General features: G+C 32.8%; 5 protein-coding genes across 7 annotated transcripts in view; 1 reads left to right on the top strand and 4 right to left on the bottom strand.

Moving 5' to 3' along the window:
* The window catches only part of sima (similar), a 79659-nt gene extending 71490 nt beyond the window's left edge, over window positions 1-8169 (bottom strand). Inside the window, exons 1-2 of one of the 2 annotated variants that reach the window (XM_012375587.2) lie at window positions 7915-8169; window positions 6715-6849 (exon numbers count right to left, since the gene is read on the bottom strand). The gene's annotated coding sequence lies outside the window, so the exon portion shown is untranslated. Of the gene's footprint in view, window positions 1-6714; window positions 6991-7914 lie in introns of those variants that run through there. The other variant, XM_067347901.1, reaches the window with a different exon arrangement.
* On the bottom strand, window positions 1570-2413 carry LOC105677175 (uncharacterized). Its single transcript, XM_012375599.2, has 3 exons — window positions 2240-2413; window positions 2021-2162; window positions 1570-1913 (listed from the first exon to the last, which is right to left on the bottom strand). Exons 1-3 carry the CDS (start codon window positions 2277-2279, stop codon window positions 1694-1696), a joined length of 402 nt encoding a protein of 133 aa, XP_012231022.1. The 5' UTR covers window positions 2280-2413; the 3' UTR covers window positions 1570-1693.
* glob1 (globin 1) lies at window positions 2552-5783 on the bottom strand. Its single transcript, XM_012375596.2, has 4 exons — window positions 5619-5783; window positions 4524-4706; window positions 3218-3443; window positions 2552-2982 (listed from the first exon to the last, which is right to left on the bottom strand). Exons 2-4 carry the CDS (start codon window positions 4676-4678, stop codon window positions 2851-2853), a joined length of 513 nt encoding a protein of 170 aa, XP_012231019.1. The 5' UTR covers window positions 4679-4706; window positions 5619-5783; the 3' UTR covers window positions 2552-2850.
* A 177-nt stretch (window positions 8170-8346) lies between the features above and the next one.
* LOC105677169 (probable ATP-dependent RNA helicase spindle-E) lies at window positions 8347-14418 on the top strand. 2 transcript variants are annotated; one of them, XM_012375589.2, is made up of 10 exons: window positions 8347-8512; window positions 8823-9062; window positions 9140-9443; window positions 9552-10009; window positions 10340-10694; window positions 10999-11165; window positions 11272-12876; window positions 13002-13354; window positions 13557-13741; window positions 14220-14418. In XM_012375589.2, exons 2-9 carry the CDS (start codon window positions 8844-8846, stop codon window positions 13738-13740), a joined length of 3645 nt encoding a protein of 1214 aa, XP_012231012.1. In that variant the 5' UTR covers window positions 8347-8512; window positions 8823-8843; the 3' UTR covers window position 13741; window positions 14220-14418. The 2 variants fall into 2 exon arrangements, with proteins under 2 accessions (XP_012231012.1, XP_012231011.1); XM_012375588.2 differs by having other exon boundaries at window positions 13557-14418.
* On the bottom strand, window positions 14142-18184 carry LOC105677143 (G protein pathway suppressor 2). Its single transcript, XM_012375544.2, has 8 exons — window positions 17844-18184; window positions 17425-17638; window positions 17184-17328; window positions 16982-17093; window positions 16570-16623; window positions 16303-16461; window positions 15807-15931; window positions 14142-15365 (listed from the first exon to the last, which is right to left on the bottom strand). Exons 1-8 carry the CDS (start codon window positions 17941-17943, stop codon window positions 15183-15185), a joined length of 1092 nt encoding a protein of 363 aa, XP_012230967.1. The 5' UTR covers window positions 17944-18184; the 3' UTR covers window positions 14142-15182.
* Between the last annotated feature and the right edge of the window lie 195 nt (window positions 18185-18379).

Here is an 18379-nt window from a genome sequence, read left to right as displayed (position 1 = left end):
GCAAAAGCAATTTTTGTCTATTTTCTCAAAAACGTTAAGAATACCTTCGTTTTTTTATATATAAAATTTAATATAAAGTTCATAAAAGAACAAGATCTCACAATTTTCTATCAGAATACATTTGCAACAAATAGAGGAAATTATTAATAAAATAAGAATCAAACAAATTATATTTCTTATTCATTTACTCTTTAATACAAAAATCTTTACACAAGATTTACTTAAAGAGAATAAGAATGTACACGCGGTAATTAATTTTTATTGCTCTTGACGCTGTGTATGATAATAGCTACAATTAAAACAAATAGCGTTCCTAATAGTCCAAGCAGAAGCGCCATAAGAATCGTATCGATAGGTATCCAGGTTTCTCTCTCTCGAGTCAAAGCAGTAAACTCAGTTGTGGTAGGAAAACTGTATAAGCGATATGGAATATGATCGCAATTAACAATAGGTTCTTTTTGGATTTCGTTGAGAAAAGGATATATTGATGACTAAAATAAAAGAATATTGAAGAGTCCAACTCGTATCTCCAATCTTTAACATTTTGTATTGGAATATTTGCTTTAAAAATCAAATTTGCTTTAATAATCAAAAATGTGTGCTTTTAACAAGCAACATAATCCTTTTCTCTTCTTCTTTTGTTATGAATTTTCTGTATTATATTTAGACAAAAGTTTTTGCGTTTTAAAAAGAATAATGCAAGCATAAAAGAAAAAATTATAATCAGAGCTGGACGGATACACATGTCGAGTACATTTTATTTAAATATTTAATTCTTTTAACTTTCTTTTTGCAAAAAGTATTGAAAGCTTTATTGCAGTGCGTGATATTTAAATCGTTCAAACTTCTTCAGATACTCATATTCCTTTGTTCTCCTTTAAATTTATTTTGCACTTATTATATAAAATATGCGTCGATCGCATATTTTCTTGCACAGCCCTGAATATAATTAGCAACGTGTGGAATGCTGACGTGCTAGTTTCCGTTTCCTCGGTAAGCTCCTTGAAGGACAGCGCAATAGCATTATCCAGATCCTTTCCCAATTGTTTGAAGGCTGTTTTGCCGAGCCAGTCGGCGAGGTCGTTGCGATTTAGCTGTCGGAGACGATGCACAATCGCTGCGTGTGTTTTCCCTCTGCCCTCCCCGGGGGAATTATTCCAATGTAACAATTGACGCAGGCAGGGAATTTCCTCGTCCACTTTGCGCTCTTTCATACGTGAAAATTACCGAGTGTTAGATATCATATGACACGTTTGATCGATCAAATAATTAATAAGATGCAGAATTCAATGTTCAAGGCTTAAAGTGCAAAGATTACAAATCGCTCGAAGGGAAAGAAGGGCTAACCAGCTGCGGCGAGATTCTTCGGTAAATCGTATGTTGTGTAATGAAGCGCGGCGATCAATCGACGACACTCGAACGGATCCAATCGTGCCGCGAGATATTCCAATTCGCTCAGATTCACATCTATTGTGCCGCGAACTCTTGACCCAAAAATCATTGCGCTGATTGCGACGTAAACACCGATTACCCAAGATTGCATTTTTTTTTTCAAACTCGAGGTTAGAGGTAGACGTATTTGCACAAATAGAAACAAAAAATCATCATTTTGTCATCTTTTTTTTTTTTTTTTTAATTCGGAAAGATGCTTTATTCAGTCGTTTACGCGTCAACAACTCTTTCCTTGTCATGTCTATCTCTTGAGTCTCCGTCTCCTCTTTTTCTTTGGGCAACATTTGTAACAAGTGATCGGCGATGCATTCTCCGATCTCTCCTGTTCCCGGGCGATGATCGGCGTGGTGAGTTCCTTTTCGGCATGCACCACGTCTGGCGAGAGAGTTCTCTTCCGCTTTTTCCGCAGTTTCCTCGCGCTGCCCCGCTTCTTTCGTCCTTCTTCGATGTCAAAATGTTTTCTAAACATATTTTGCAGACGAATCATTTGTTTGTCTCATTATATCTCAGAGTCAGATTGAGAGATGACTTTCTCTAAAATAACATGTGGGACATGTTTGATACTGACTCTTTTTTCTTCTTCCCCGTGAGCTTGTTACAGAGTCTCGCACACTTGTTTCTCACACATAGAGCACAGCAACAGCTCAAGATTATAATAGCGATTACGATGCCTCCAGCAATGTGCAAAGATAAGCAAATCGGTTGACGTCCTAAAAGTGTATCGTGTCGTCTGTGTGAGTCATCGTTGCTTTAAAATTTTTCATTTACCTGATAGATTTCGATTTACCTGATAAAATATCGGAGACGGTCGTATCGGTATCATTCATGCCTTCGTGTTTTCAAGTGTTTTGCATACCATCCTGCCCTATCGTTTCGACAAATATTAATAGCAAAGAGCAATTGACATTTTGCGCGGTTAGAATCGAGATATGTAACGAATAGAATATCGAAATATTATGCACACGTAAATAACACATATCTGACTAACATCACGTTTTTTTTGTTGTTTGTGAAATTTTATCGATATATTGCAAAATATGTAACCAAGTGGAAGTTTCGAAGTAATAATCATGCAGCAAGAAAGAGCGAGAGAAGAAGATAAGGGAGTGACAAGTCATAGACATTATGACTTTATTTAAATATAGCGTGTATATATGTACAATTTTTTTCCATAATAATGTAATCTTCGTTAATCACAGTGTTTCTTAAATTAAAGTTAAAATAATAGTAAAAAGAAGCATATACAATTCTTCAGCAAAAAAAGTATACATATAAATTCCGTAAAAATCATGCCACACAAAGAAACGTATCAATGATTAAATTTCTTGACAGGTGCCTTTTTTCAAAAGCTATGCGTATACAATATCTGTATTGCAAAATTACAGATGGATGAACATTTTATTCTTTATAAACTTGAGCAAGCGTCAAAAAAATCAAATCTAACATTTTCTTCCAAGCCTCTTGCACTTCCGGCGTATATTGCTTCCCAAATACAGCAGGCAAGAGATTCGTCAGTACCTGTTTCAAATTCTGAAAACAATAGTTATTTTTTTAGCTAGGAATATATGCAATTGATAAATATCAAAGACAAACAAATTGATTGGAAAAAGTTAGTTTCAAAATAAAACTTCAACATAAAAAACGCAACATTATAAACTCAGTCTTTTTTACATGGCAGATTACCTTAAAATATGGGTAATTCATAAATAAAACTTTAAATACAAAATATATTTATTTTATGTATGAATAAAACGGATTTACTTACCTGAAAATGTTCTAGCGATTGTCCGCGGTCCTTGTGTCTTTCAGCCAAAGAAAGCAGAGTTGCTTCCATTAATTCTGGATCGTGTAATTGATCGATCGCATTGCTAAACGCCGATATAATATTCGCACAGTGTGCTTGAAATCTCTTATTTTTCGGCAAATCGTCGAGAGGAATATCTTTAAATAGTTTAAATTGATTTTGATATTCCGGATGTTGCTTGAAAAGACTACAAAGAGCGATTTCAAGTTAAATATTAAATTTACGACCAATACGAGAAGTTGTAGAAAGATTTGTGTAAAATTGTTTCATAATTGATCCATCATTATACTTATATAGAATTATGATGTAATGATCAAAAAAATATTAATAATTATAATAACGATAATTGACACATGATTCTTTGAAAGAAGTTAATATGCTTGAGCAATTAGTTATTCACTTTGTATATACCAGCTAGATCAGCTATTTTTATAATCTGTCAGAAAAGTTATAAAACAAATTTTTTTTAATCCGTTGTCTTTAAGAATTTTATTTTATCTGATACCGCGTAATAATTCCTTATATTTTTCTCTTATATTTTTTTCGCGCATCTTAAAATAAAAATATCTATGATCTACGAGCATCGTAATCCGGCACTGACGGACTTGATTACATTATCGCTAATCTAATGATCTTGCGACATCCACTTAATAAGCAAATATGCCACTTAAAAGAAGTACGGAGGCGTCCTACATCTTTTATAACCTTACACTTCTATTCACAGCATCATTCGCTTTAATATGCTATGGATGTGATTTTAAACTATAAACAGATCTGATGGCGCAACAATTTAATTTCGTCTTGCAGGAGTAATAGTTGCATAGCAATTCCATTAGCGATGAAACTTTCATAACGCGCATTCAGCCACATCTTTTGCGGCGTATCGCGATGCGCAGTACGCATTAACAAATGTGAATGATTTTCACGGGACGTGAGAGTATTCAACGATGAAACCGTAAAGCGTGACATGGATTTTCGATGATGCGAGGTATGCGTCGACGATTCATTAAAATGAATAGCGTGTTAGAATGCGGAAGCTTCTCAAATGGATGAACTCTGAATGCTCGAGAGAATTTTTAACATGTTGTGACTATTGTTTATTCTTTATCTCTGAGATCTAATAAAAAATTATTTAATAGTATTCTCACGGTATTGTGTTTCAATCGCGGATTATGATTAACTTTACTAACTTTGATATGTCGTTTCAGATACTGGCCTACGTGAATAGTTGGATCAACATACAAAAAAAAGACTATAATTCACTCACGCAGTCATAATGGCCATTCCAGACGAGATTTCGTCTTTACGAACACTCGCCCATGTGTTTTGTACCAGCTTTTTTTGCTTTCCGGTCATGCCGGTTTTCTCATCTAACTTATTATCGTTTTGAAAAAAATCGAGTAGGCCACGGAACAACGCCATGCTGTATCACACTGGAGTGGAATCTGATCTATGAAAAACAGTTGCACGTGTTAAACAGGTGTTCCACAAATGATTCCCAATCAAAACTAATCGTGATTCAACTCGTACAAAAAAATATATAATGCTTTAATTTTTGTGTTATTTTGTATGCATCAATTTTGACTATTAATCGATAATTTAATATTTCATATCGTTTAGTTGCGTAACATTAACGTAAAAATATAATGAAAAATGAGACACAATTAGAAAGTGATTTCAAACACAAAGATAAAATTAACAAAATATTTAGACAAAACAATAGCCAATTTTATTATTTTAACTTTAATGCTGTAAATGATTCGTCTATCAAATAATTATCTTTTAATATAAAAAGTATGTGATTAAAATATAACAAAAAAAAATAAATGAATAAAAAATATACTGTTATATATTTTTAAATTCAATATTTTTGCAATACATGTGGAACATTTATACCACATTGTGCAACAATAATTTTGATCCAAGCACTTGCAAAAAAAATATTGTTATCATATATCACGTATAAAATTTATCTATATGCATAAATATGCATAAATATGCAAAAATATGCATAAATATGCATCTGATGAAAAAATTGCAAATAATTTCATAGAGAAATAACTTGTTATTAAAAATGCCAACATATTATAACCACTTTATGTTTTTTTAGATAAATTAATAAAACGAAATATATTCATACGTAAAAAGTAAAATTATGCCAGAATATCCATCAGTAAAAAAAACAAAAAAAAAGAAAAAAATAACAGTAAAATACAATTCAAAATCAAATATCGTTTAGACATTTATAAAATATATCGTCTTCGATATTAATTTATATCTCGTTTCTGACAATCTCGGCATCGTGATTGCTTAACGTATTTACGAAAAAAGATTGAGCGAGCAAAGATAACTAATCTAGTACCAGGCAGAGCAAAGAAAAAATGAAGCACTCAGAAACACTGCGCGAGCAACTACAGACTGACACGACAAGGCTCGCTTATCAAGAATCCAATTATTCTGTAATTCAGTATGATATGTCACGTGCCACGCGTGGACACCAGTCAAGCAGCGACTACTCGATGCAGCTCTCGGTCCGACTGTTTTAAAGTCGTCCCCACTCCACTTCCGAAGATACCCAATAAAGAAATTGCGTTATACAATATATGAGACATTCCAAACTTGGTAAACTCAGCTATCCTCAGAAATTTTAATTAATTAAAACAATAGCATGTAATGCATAGCGAAAAACGAGCAAAGTATTATTCTATGAACAAACCAGCAAATTAAGTTTGATGACAGCAATGATGATAGCAATATGCGGTATAACATTTTCTCTCAAGGTAAGAGATTAAAATTAATTCATCTAATTACATGTAAATAAAGATGCAATGTCTAGTTTTACATATTTTTTCGTTTCTTAGTCTAACTATTATAAAAACTTTCAAAATCTTGAAAAGAACGCGAAAGTTTCAAATAACGTGTATCACATCTTATATATTTTATTATATTTTAATAATATTATCTCTCTCTCTCTCTCTCTTTTATGCAGAGATTAATATTAAATTATTATTTTATCATCCACAAAATCTTCATACTCCAAAGTACATATTAAAAATAATAATTGAAAAATATGAAGATTTATATTAAAATAAATAAATTTTAGAATATTTTTTTTTATGTAATTAAATAAATTAATTTTCCATAGCTTCTAAAATTTATTTAATAACATAAAAAATGTATTATAAAACTTATTCATTTTAAAATATTAATCTCTATATTTTTAAAATATTATTTTTAGTATTTAATACTAAGTATGTAATGTGTGTAATTTAAAGTATAAAAACTTTAGATAATAAAAATAATTGTGGTTTAATTAAAGTCCATTTATTAAATTGGTGCCTTCTAATATACGTAAAATGTTTTAAAAAGCAAACTCTGCCTATTTGTTCACTGTCTCAAATATTATAATCAATACAGCTAATTGCAGAATAATTGCGAGATAATTAAGAGCTACTTACAGAACGGCGACATATGTGCACGTACTTGATGATGATTATTAACCAAACTTCGCTGTTTGTCGATGATAACTTGAAGTATTTACGAAGATTTTAATCGAAACACAGCTTCGGGAATACAGAAGCAGACTCCGGGCACTAAAATCGAAATATTGTCATATAATAATTATTGCATACAATGTTTATATGTTACGACAGACACTTCACAAAACACTTTCAACAATCTCTCGCGCACGAAATACATTTTTAGACAGAAACAATCGCGAAAAATACTGAGTAGCTTGAATATGACGAATATGACTCTGCTGCAGTGTTTTCCACGACTAGTCGCGATTCGAGATCTATCGAAGAACGTTATTACGATTCTCGAAGCCGAAACAAGATTGCAATATTGATAATTACATATGTTCGTATTGGTCACACTTTCTATTCATCAGAATTAGTATCTACATTCAGTTTTCTAAAGAAGGAAAAAGCAAAGGAGATAAATATAAAAAATACAGATAAAACAAAAAAATTATTGTTTGATATAGAAATAAAACTTGAAATATTTAAATAAATATAAAAAATGGTTGAAATTGTTACAAATTGTTAAATTATTACAAATATTTTAATTCTTGCAGTTGTTATAAAACAGCGGAATATATATATATACCTGATGATAATCGTACATCAATTGCATTGTCACTGGAAAAAACAACAACGTAAAATATACAAAGAGAATTTCGGTCACTTCTCTCAAACGGAATTCGCCAAGATTAAAATAGCATCATTGACGTACATTTGTTACTGCACACAATGTTTGATATATTACGATACTTTATAAAAGACACTCGCGATAACCTGCTGCATGCGAGACATACTTTAAATAGTAACAATCCTAAAAAACGCGGGACGATATGAAAGCGGTTTGTCCGTTGCGACGCAATTCTCGAAGCGGTGAATAAGAACCAATCGCAGTACGTATGGCCTCTTGCACACAGGACGCGGCAGCCAATCAGTTTTTCGCTCTTATGAAAAAGTTGTAAGTTGATTGGCTACCGCGTCGTCTTTTGCCGCGCGGCAAGTTGCCGCATCCTGTCTGCAAGAGCCTTATAACTACATATATTCATATCAATTGCATTTTTTCTTAATATGAAATCATGATATATGTAACTTTTCAAGGAAGCTGAAGCAATAAAAGAACGAAATGTGTGTACATACCTGATGATAAGTGTGCACCAAATATATTGTCGTTGCATTTCGAGGAAAAAACAAGATCGAAATATACAAGGACAATTTCAATCGACTTTACACGAACACACAAAGACAAATCTCCAGTATCGAAATAAAGACATGGCGCATAGAATAGCAATTGCACGCGATATTCGATATGTTATGACACTTGATAAGAAACACTCGCACGCGATTCGCTTTTCAACGACAACAATCGCGAAAAATACAGAGCGACTTGAATACGTTCCGTTCGTCGTGGCGCCATTCCGGAAATGACCACAAACCATATTTATAGAAGAGTGGTTCCCAAAAGTATCGTGAGAGGACTAGCAAACAATATCAACTAAAGTTCCTAGAAAACACTTTCCTATTGCAGAAATATTAAGATATATCGGATGTCAAACACAGTGTGAATCTTTCAAATCTATAATCCTGGGCTTACTTGTGTACGCAATTTCGAATGTTCGTTATTGCGTATTACGTGTGTTTCAGAGTAGATATTTAAGAAGAAAAAAGAAAACGAATGTTTATATAAGATATAATCTAGTCTTATACATATTGGATACGGATCGTGAGTTTTCGAAAGGTAACTTTAATATTTTCTTATTATATTAACATGTGATTGTTACAAAATACAAAACCTTTTTTTGAAGAGTTACAATTTATATCTATTTTCTCTCTCTCTCTCCTTCTAGAATTGCCTTGTAGAATTGTTGGAATTGCCTTGTGCAATCGTAAGAAATTTAACTAGAATAATTGATAGTTGATTTATTCTTAACCTTTTTCACTTTACAAAAGCTCAAGAAATTTGTAAAACATGCTATAATCGAAATTTCTAAAATTACTGTAAAGCTTTATTATTTAATATAAGATTCTAAATATCTAATGTTAATTAGGTCAACAATTAAGTCACAATAATGGATGAAAAGAACGATTTGGTGCACAGTATTTTGAATATGCGTAAGTCAGACCAACTTTTCAAAATAGAAATGTTACGCCCTTCATGTCGAAGACAAGTAACAACAAATGTTAGAGATAAAGGATTAAGTTCTTATTTAGTTGGCCAATCTAGCAAGGAATCAGAAACAGACTATGCACAAAAATATAAACAACAAGATGATGAAAAATATTTACAGGTAATATATGTACAGGTAATATATGTTGCAATATGTAATAATGTTGACTGCTTTATTAATGTAATCATTTTTTACAGTCCATAAACAACATGCTTTTTATGAGAAATGAGCATTGGGATAATATGTCTGATATTACTGCATCTTCAGAGATCCTTCGCATGACAAAAATAAATACTGCTCAAATTTATCAAACATACAATTTTGCTTATCGACCTAAGATTGAGTTACCTATTTTTTCTATGAGAAATAAGATTGTATCTATGATTGCAAGTAATTCTGTCACTGTTATTCGTGGCTCCACAGGCTGTGGAAAAACAACACAGGTCCCTCAACTTATTCTTGATGCTGAATTCCAAAAGAAACAACACTGTAACATTATAGGTATTTCTTGCTTGAATTTAGATTGCGATAAACATTAGCAATTGTAGAGTGTTATAACTTTATTAAACTTTTTGTTATACATATATCAAAATCTTTGTACTTTTGTAGTGACACAACCGAGACGTATTGCTGCAATGAGCATTGCAAAACGAGTCAGTCAAGAAAGAGAATGGCCCGTTGGTACAATAGTGGGATTTCAAATGGGCTTAATTAAAAATACATGTTCCGACACTCGTATAACTTATTGCACAACTGGTGTGCTTCTGCACAAACTTATAAATAAGAAACATATGTTGGACTACACTCATGTTATATTGGATGAAGTGCACGAACGTGATGAAGAAATGGATTTCCTTTTGCTCGTAGTCAGGAAGTTATTACGTACAAATTCACCATTGGTTAAAGTTATATTGATGTCTGCAACAATTGATGTAGATAAATTCGCTAAATACTTTTCCACGCCTGTGGAAAATAAACTTTTACCAGCGCCCATTATTGATATACCAAATCGTAGTCCTTACAATGTTTCTATATATTACTTAGATGATATGGAAAATTTAGGTAATGTAAGTATATGTTTTCCAAACACAAGGAAAAATACATTTCAGTATTTAGAGATAAACGCAATTAATATCTATTGATATAGAGATAGAAGAGAGAAAAGGAAGTACTGTGTTAATCGAATTTTTTATTTTTGAATCTATGACTTGTAATTATTTCAAGCATCATTATTTTTATACACCAATAAACCTTTGTTAACTTTTCAAAGATAGAATATTATTAACAATACTATTAATAAATTATTTATTTTTTGTTTCTTCCTTTTCTTACGCTTTTAACTTTAGAACTAATTATACTGTGAAATATAATACTATGAAAAATGTATTTTTGCACAGATACCTGAAATATCGAAAGATGAACCAAAATTTACATTATATATGGCGGAGTTTTCTGCGCGCATCATACATATTTTTGATCGAATCGACAAAAAAAGTAACAATGAAGATAATCCATGTGACAGGCCTGCTGTATTAGTATTTTTGCCAGGAATCCAGGAAATCGAGGATTTACGTAGTGTGCTTTCGTCAGAAAAAAACGCCGATTTAAAATGGGATATAATTGTTTTACATTCGTTGATCTCAACTGAGGATCAAGAGGCTATATTTAAAAGGCCAACGAAAGATTATCGACGTATCATACTATCAACTAATATTGCTGAAAGTAGCGTCACTGTACCCGATGTCAAATACGGTACGTTATTGTCAATAAAAAATGAACGATAGTCATTTATGTGTTAGAATTGTTGAACATGGGTGAACCGAAAGCTCTTCTCGCTTTTTCTCTGGATTCACCAAACCTCAGTAATTTACGAAGCACTATATTATTGTTAAAAGAAGTTGGTGCGTTGCTTAATAAGATCAATAACGCACAAAAATACGCCAGGGACTTGTCACCTTTGGGCCATGTGATGGCCTCTCTTCCGTTAGATATACACCTGGCAAAATTGATGAATCGATGAAACTTAATATTCATCTTTTTTTCTCTTTCTGTTTAGTAATCGATTTTTGTATGATGAAACATCTCATCACTGAGCCCGAAACCAATTTCCAGTGTCTACAACTCTGTTGGGCGAGTAAATCAAATTGTCAGCAACGTGCCGGTCGTACAGGCCGTGTGATGGATGGTAGAGTATATAGAATGATATCGAGAGAATTTTACGAGGTAAGCATCAGTTTTGCATGAACAATATCACTTCCAGCGATCTTCCCGTCAAATTATCCTCACTTCGAAGGACAATTGACAAATTATACCACTCTGAAAATTGCAGAATACGCTGCGCAGTGATGCTATTCCAGAAATGCTCAGAATCCCACTCGCAAATGTGATTCTCAAGACGAAATTGTTGAACATGGGTGAGCCGAAAGCTCTCCTCGCTCTTTCTCTGGATCCACCAAACCTCAGCAATGTACGAAGCACTATATTATTGTTAAAAGAAGTTGGTGCGTTGCTTAATAGGACTAATAACGCACAAGAATACGATGGGGACTTGACGCCCTTGGGCCACGTGATGGCCTCTCTTCCGTTAGATATACACCTGACAAAATTGATTATTCTGGGTTATATCTTCGGTATTCTGCAGGATGCGATTATTATCGCAGCTTCCATGTCTGTTAGGGAAGTGTTCAATATCAATTTTAACTGCAGGGGATCAACCTATCAGCAGAAGCTGCATTGGGCAGCTAATTCCGATAGCGATAACTTCGCGTGCTTGAACGCGTACAAAGTGTGGCGAAACGAAAAAATGCAACGCCGCATAACGAGCAATAACCAGGAAAAGCAATGGGCGCGTGAAAAATATCTCCGTTTGAAATCACTGCGTGAGATCGACGCCCTCATAAACGAGATAATGTGCAAATTGCGCAATTTTGGTATAAAAGAGAACGTTGATAAACTAACGTGGGAAAGTCTCCACGTTAATCGCATTCTTGTTACAAAAATTGTAATTGCCGGCGCATTTTATCCAAACTATTTCATTAAGTGCCCGAACACGGAACGTAGCAAAAACATTGAGAAAATGTTGTCCTCGCGCAATCCGATGAATACTGTTATCCTACGAGGATGGCCATTGAATCAACCTGGACCGCTGTATTCAAGGAGGTTCCAGGAAATTTTTGGACACCTCTTGGCACTCAAAAATAAGGAAGACATAACAGTGTCTTTCGACGGTTCGTCTCGCGTTTACATCGAATATGACAATAAGAATCGCCTACCGAACCACTGCTCTTTTGTTCAAGATTGCATTAAGATAAGGCAGTGTCGGATTCCGATCGAAATACATTTGTTAAACGAGATAGAATCTCATCGCCGATTCAAAGAACTTGGATTTAGCACAAACTACGGAGAAAAATGTGTCATGCTTGATTCTTCGAATCCGCAAAAACCATCAGCCATACAATATATGTACAATCAAAAACCGTATCCGGAGTTACCGAAACAGACTGAATATCGAACGTCGGTGGTATTGCAAGGTCCAGAATCGCCGATAGAGGCTGAAGTAATTCATCTGACCAAAGTCGGAAAGATAAAAAAAGTGATTATAGAGTCGTCGTCAGTCAATTCTATCTTATTCGACACTTGTCCGGATAGTCCGTCAGGAATTTTTCTAGTGGCGCAAACCATTAGTCGGGATCGATATATGTCGCGCTTAATTCTGCGAAATACGACTCTCTTGCCCAACACGCCTGGTCTTGCATCATTGATACCTTTAATTTTTACCCCATATATGGAGCTAAGACGTAGTCCTCTGGGAACTTATTACACAGGCGCTCTGTGTGGACTAGGATACGACAGTTCTACAGGGAATGGTTTATTCCCGGAGCACGATATGGAAATTACATTTGACGTTGAGATCACGAAGGAAGATTTGGGAATGGTACGTACGAGTTAATTTATTTAATGTTATGGTATATAATATGGATATTTCTTTTGATTCATTTAGACAAAAATATCCCACACACACATAATAACTTACAAAAATTGTATAAATTTTGTTGACAGATAAATAAACTGCGTCACTGGATGAATGTTGCTATGCAATTCAGTGATGTAACAGAGAACAATTATGAAGACGACAACATTCTGACTGAGCAGACTATAAATTGTCAGAATCACATTAAAAACACGTTCAAGAAACTGATATATAAAAATCGTCAGATGCAACAGCCAGTTCTAATTACCAAGTTCGACAAGTGGAATCGATACGACGAAAGTCTATTTCTCGAGCCTGCTCGAGAAACTTTGAGGAGAAGCTATGTGTACGGTTTGCACAAGGCATTGGAGTTGAACACAATAAACGACAAACTTGAAGAAAAGATCAAGCATCTGTTAGAATTAGAGACTTTAGCTCACGAGTATGTATATATTTTATTACTGCAATGTTGAAAATCTATTAACTCGTTAAATTATTTCAATTTCGCTTTTCTTCGCAAGAAATTATATATGATATTTGGAAATTACATATTTAACAGACGAAAATGTATTTAATCAAATGCTAATAATTTAATTTATTAATAATAACTATTAATATTTTATCTTCTATTTCTCTGTTTACAGAAACCCGCTTGAGACAAGTATTAAGCCTGTTTTTTGCAAGTTATGTTCAATGGAAATATGTGGTATTATCAATCTTCGTGCACATTTGTGCTCAGAACAGCATACAATGAAGCTGAAAATGATAGATACAACTGCTGAACTTGGAGAAGATCTACAAAGCTTATTAATGAAAATGAGACTGTAATGTGAGATGATAGTAACCAGATTCTATTTTTTTTATTTCTTTTTTATTTTAATTTTACGATACGTTAAAGTGCAAAAATTAAGTTTATCTAATTGAAAGGATATCATGTCTTTTACCTGAATATATACATTAATAACACGCACACACACAAAATATACGTTTATATATATGTATGAAACAATTTATTTTAATGATCAAAAACTTGTACTTATATTAAAAATTTAAAGCTTATTGTAAGTGCAATCAAAGAAGACATTACTATAAAAAGGAATAATTATTTTTGTTTAGCTTTACTTCATAATTAAACATGTGCAATTTTTTTATGTTAACGTTTTAAAGTTGACTTACCAATATATAAACGTACAAAGATATATAAGCGTTCTATAAATATATTCGTGATATCCAATGTGATGTTTTTATTATACATTTGCATACGTTTATCAAATACAATCAAATTTTTATATCTTTAACCCTTTCAGTACTAAAAGTGACGATTATTGTCATCCACATCGAGACGACCAACTCCGTCGTACCGAAAGGATTAATTTTCTTGTGTTGCTTTTCTATTGTTTTACATTTGCTAAGTAATCAAATAACATAACTGTAAAAATAAAAAAATGTGCCATGTAAGAATAAAAAAAATGTAAGAAGACCAAGAATAAATCAATTAAAAATGAAGATTTGATTTCACATGATGAAATAATGATTGTTAAATTTTTAATTGCATAGTTTTCTCTTTAACATTCTTATTCACACAAGATATATCTTGCAATAAATTTTTATTCATTTATGAAACATCTTTTGTATAAATTATTATTAAAAATCTATATAATATTAAATTATATTAACAGTGAAATAATATCGAGATTATATTATGTAAAAGCAAAACATTTTTAAATAATTATACAAAGATTAGATAATTGTTATTTATTTTGTTAGATTTTTTAAAATTAAACTTCAAGCATATATATGTTCAAGCATATATATATGTATATCTATATACATACATGTATGTTTTTTTTAATTCTAAACTTAAAAAAACTAATTTAAATTTAAAATTTTAAAAAATAACAAATAAGAAATATTTTATTTTGTAGTATTTCTTTAATTTCTTGCATGAGTAAGAATGCGTTTAACAAACAGACAATAATTATTAACAAGAGGACATCCAATCTACGACTTCTGGGATTTGGCCGAATTTTTAACATGTTATTGTGCACCTTCCACTAACCTCCACTGTACAGTACTCTGCCAGTGCACAATAGTTTAAAAAATAATGACGTGACACATATAAAACTTTAAACAATTATATCTTTCAAACTGTTGTACATTGGCAAGTAGATGATAACATTAAAAATTCGACCAAGTTCCAGAGATCAAAGGATGTCCCCTTGTAAGTCAAAAAACCTTTTCACCAAATAAATGAATAATATATTATTCACTTATATTTCTCGTTGAAGATAACGAGCTCCAGGTTGCGTATACAATAGCCTACCAGGTACATTGCCACCTGAACTACTGACGTAAGTACCAGGTGATGGTGGCGGTGGCGGTGGTGGATAAGGACCAGGTGGTTGAGGTGTTCGTACAGGATAACCCGAAGTAATTCCTCCCGTTTTCGCACCCTGTGAAATTAATAATTAAAGATTTTAATGTATGCAAACATACATCAACACATTTTATGGCTACAAAAATTGCTATCAAATTTAAAGTGCATGCTTGAGATTATATCTCTATTTTGTAAAATGTAAGAATATGGATAAATGAGTACAGTATTTAAGGATTTGCTTTCCAGCAAAGAACACAAGTAGTTAGTCAACAATTTCTGGAGTGGTTTTTATAGTTTGATTTTATATTCAAGATAGTTTTAAATACGATCTTATGTATGATCTTAAATTCACAATTATAAGGCAGAGAATTTCTTATTTGTCAATTATCAATCTGTGTACCACTTTAAAATTGAATTAAAGACGATTTTAAATGTAAGACTGCACTATAAAAACCATTCGGTCAGAAATTGGCTCATGTCGACATATATTTCTTCTTGGAAAGCAATTGAGAATTACCTGAGGTGGTTGTTGAATGGGAATAGCTCCACCGTGAACAGTGACGTGATTTGTCGGTCGCAGATAAAATTTATCCTCACCGTAAGCACCTTTATGTTCCATTGAATGTAAATTAGTTACATATGCTGCAAAACGAAATATGTTGTCATATTGATTCCTGTTTCTCGTTTTTATTTAGAAATTATCTTGGTTTTAATAATGGCATCATTTTTATTTATAATTTGAATAATTTTTTTCTCTTTCTCTTTGAATTAAGCACATGAAAGAAAGCGAGACAATGGAAAAGTGAAAAGAGAAAAAGAGACAATAGAATCTATTTGTTTAGGCTATTTTGATAAACACATTATTACATAAAGATTTACTTCGTTTATGAAATATAATATATATTAATATTTAGGATAGATAGGTGGATAACAAGGCTGCGTTCGAAAACCTCATTCCGTGTGACTCTGTCACACAACGTGGTTTTTTTCTAAACGCAGCTTAAATATATTACCAGTCTGATGTGTGGCTAGTGGAGTTCTACCTCCCGAAAGATAAACAGCTTTAGGTGGTTCTGATTCTCGGGACGGTTGTGATACAGGCGTAGAATAACTGTAAACATTCTGGGCTGTGGGTGTCGAATAAAAATTCGATGCGGAGTACTGATTATTTTCTGTCAAGTAAAAAGAATATGTAACATGAGTATTTGTTAACATAAAAATAGCAGAAAACGCCTTCATATTTTTAAATGAAAACAGAAAGAAAAAATATGTTCACTTACTGTTCCAGAGAACGGCCCTAGAATCACTAGATCTTCTAGCAGCTTCTTCAGATTCTATATAAATACATCTACATTTAATATTATTTTTACGATTTAACCATTGTAACAAAATAACATTATTTCCAAAAATCAATTTGTTAATATTGTTTTTTTTAAATTTTGATAATCATCTCAACGTACGAATCATAAACCTATGTGTGTAATAAATCGTCATAGTCATAACCCACATTGCTCGGTATACTTACTAGATGGTGCAGAATTGTAATAAATTGTCATAACCCACATTGCTCAATATACTTACTAGGTGGTTCAGAATTGTATTAATTGTCATAACCCACATTGCTCGATATACTTACTAGGTGGTTCAGAATTGTAATAAATCATCATAACCCACATTGCTCGATATACTTACTAGGTGGTGCAGAATTGTAATTTGGAATGGGTGGTGGTGGTTTAGCATAACCATATGCAGTGTGATATGGAGTGGGTGGTGGCGATGGGCTATGGGTTCTTTTTATAGTTGCCTAAGAAATCGAGACATATTTTATGACAAAAAATATATAATTTATTGAGTCAAGATAGAATAAAAAATTATTTTTAAAAATTATGCTTACACTCTGTAACAGATGTGTTGGTGCACCAACTGCGACCTTATACAGAGGACTGCTGCTTCGTGGCAACGGTAAAAATAATTGAGGATGCACTACTCTTGGAGTTGCAGGATATCCTCCTACTGTTGTTAAAACTTCTGAGCAAACGCTAAAAAAACAAGACTTTCTTAGGTAAATCTTGTTTCTTTTAATCCTTATAATTCTTGAGCACTGCCTCTTGTAAGATTGTAATTGCCATGCAAACCTCGTCTCTTTTATAAGTTGTCGTCTTCTATCATCCTCATTTAGAACCTTCTTCAACTGTAAAAACAACTGATGCTTTTCTTCCTTCAATTGAGAGAGTTCATTTTCCAAGTTAGAGATTTGTTCTCGTGTTTCACCTAAAGTCATCACATCTTGCTTCTGTTGGCGCTCTCTCTCCTTACGTTGGCGCTCTTCCTCGGCATCGGCTTCTTGTTCTATACATAAGATGTACAACATAAAATGTAAGTTATAATACATACAATATAAAGCAAGTTATTTATTTTAGAAGAAGCTGTATATAAATGTATGTCCAAAAAATTGTTAAATTAGAAAAATTAAAACAAAAAATCACACAAGTTAAATGTTTCAGTTGTGAGAAAAAGGCAGGCATCTCACACATGCATACACAACATAGATTACCTTGTTTCTTTCGTTGCCGTTCTCTCATAATATGAGTCTTTAACGCTTTTTGCATATGCTCACTTCTACGTTGAGATGGCATAACTACTATCGCCGGCATTTTCTGTACTCTGATAATTCCTCACGCTATGTGAGTGTTATATATAGTATCACCTATTTACTGAATGATATAATTTGTTTCTTTATACAGTAGTGAACAGTTGCTATTACTTTAAGATTTCACATCTTGTAGCGAGTTGGAACTTGATAAATAATGACAAAATAACCTAGTAATAACACAATATAGTACTGTTAACTTTGACTATGAAAATATGGACTGATAGAGCCAACTTCATGTTGGTAACCAAGATCTATGGCGACACCGTGTGGCAACGGGGCCGCGAATAACTAAAGGCCTATCCAGACAAACTTGCATAGTCGCATAAACATATGCATAAGGAAATTGATTGGTCCATTTCCTTATGCATTTCCTTATGCCTTAAGGTGTATTTATTAATGCCTTAAGGTATATCCAGACAAACTTGCATAGTGCATAA

This window comes from Linepithema humile, chromosome 1, assembly GCF_040581485.1.
Source record: "Linepithema humile isolate Giens D197 chromosome 1, Lhum_UNIL_v1.0, whole genome shotgun sequence".
NCBI lineage: Eukaryota > Metazoa > Arthropoda > Insecta > Hymenoptera > Formicidae > Linepithema > Linepithema humile.
The sequence above is the reverse complement of the archived record's forward strand: the minus strand, read 5'-3'. Positions and strand labels throughout refer to the sequence as shown.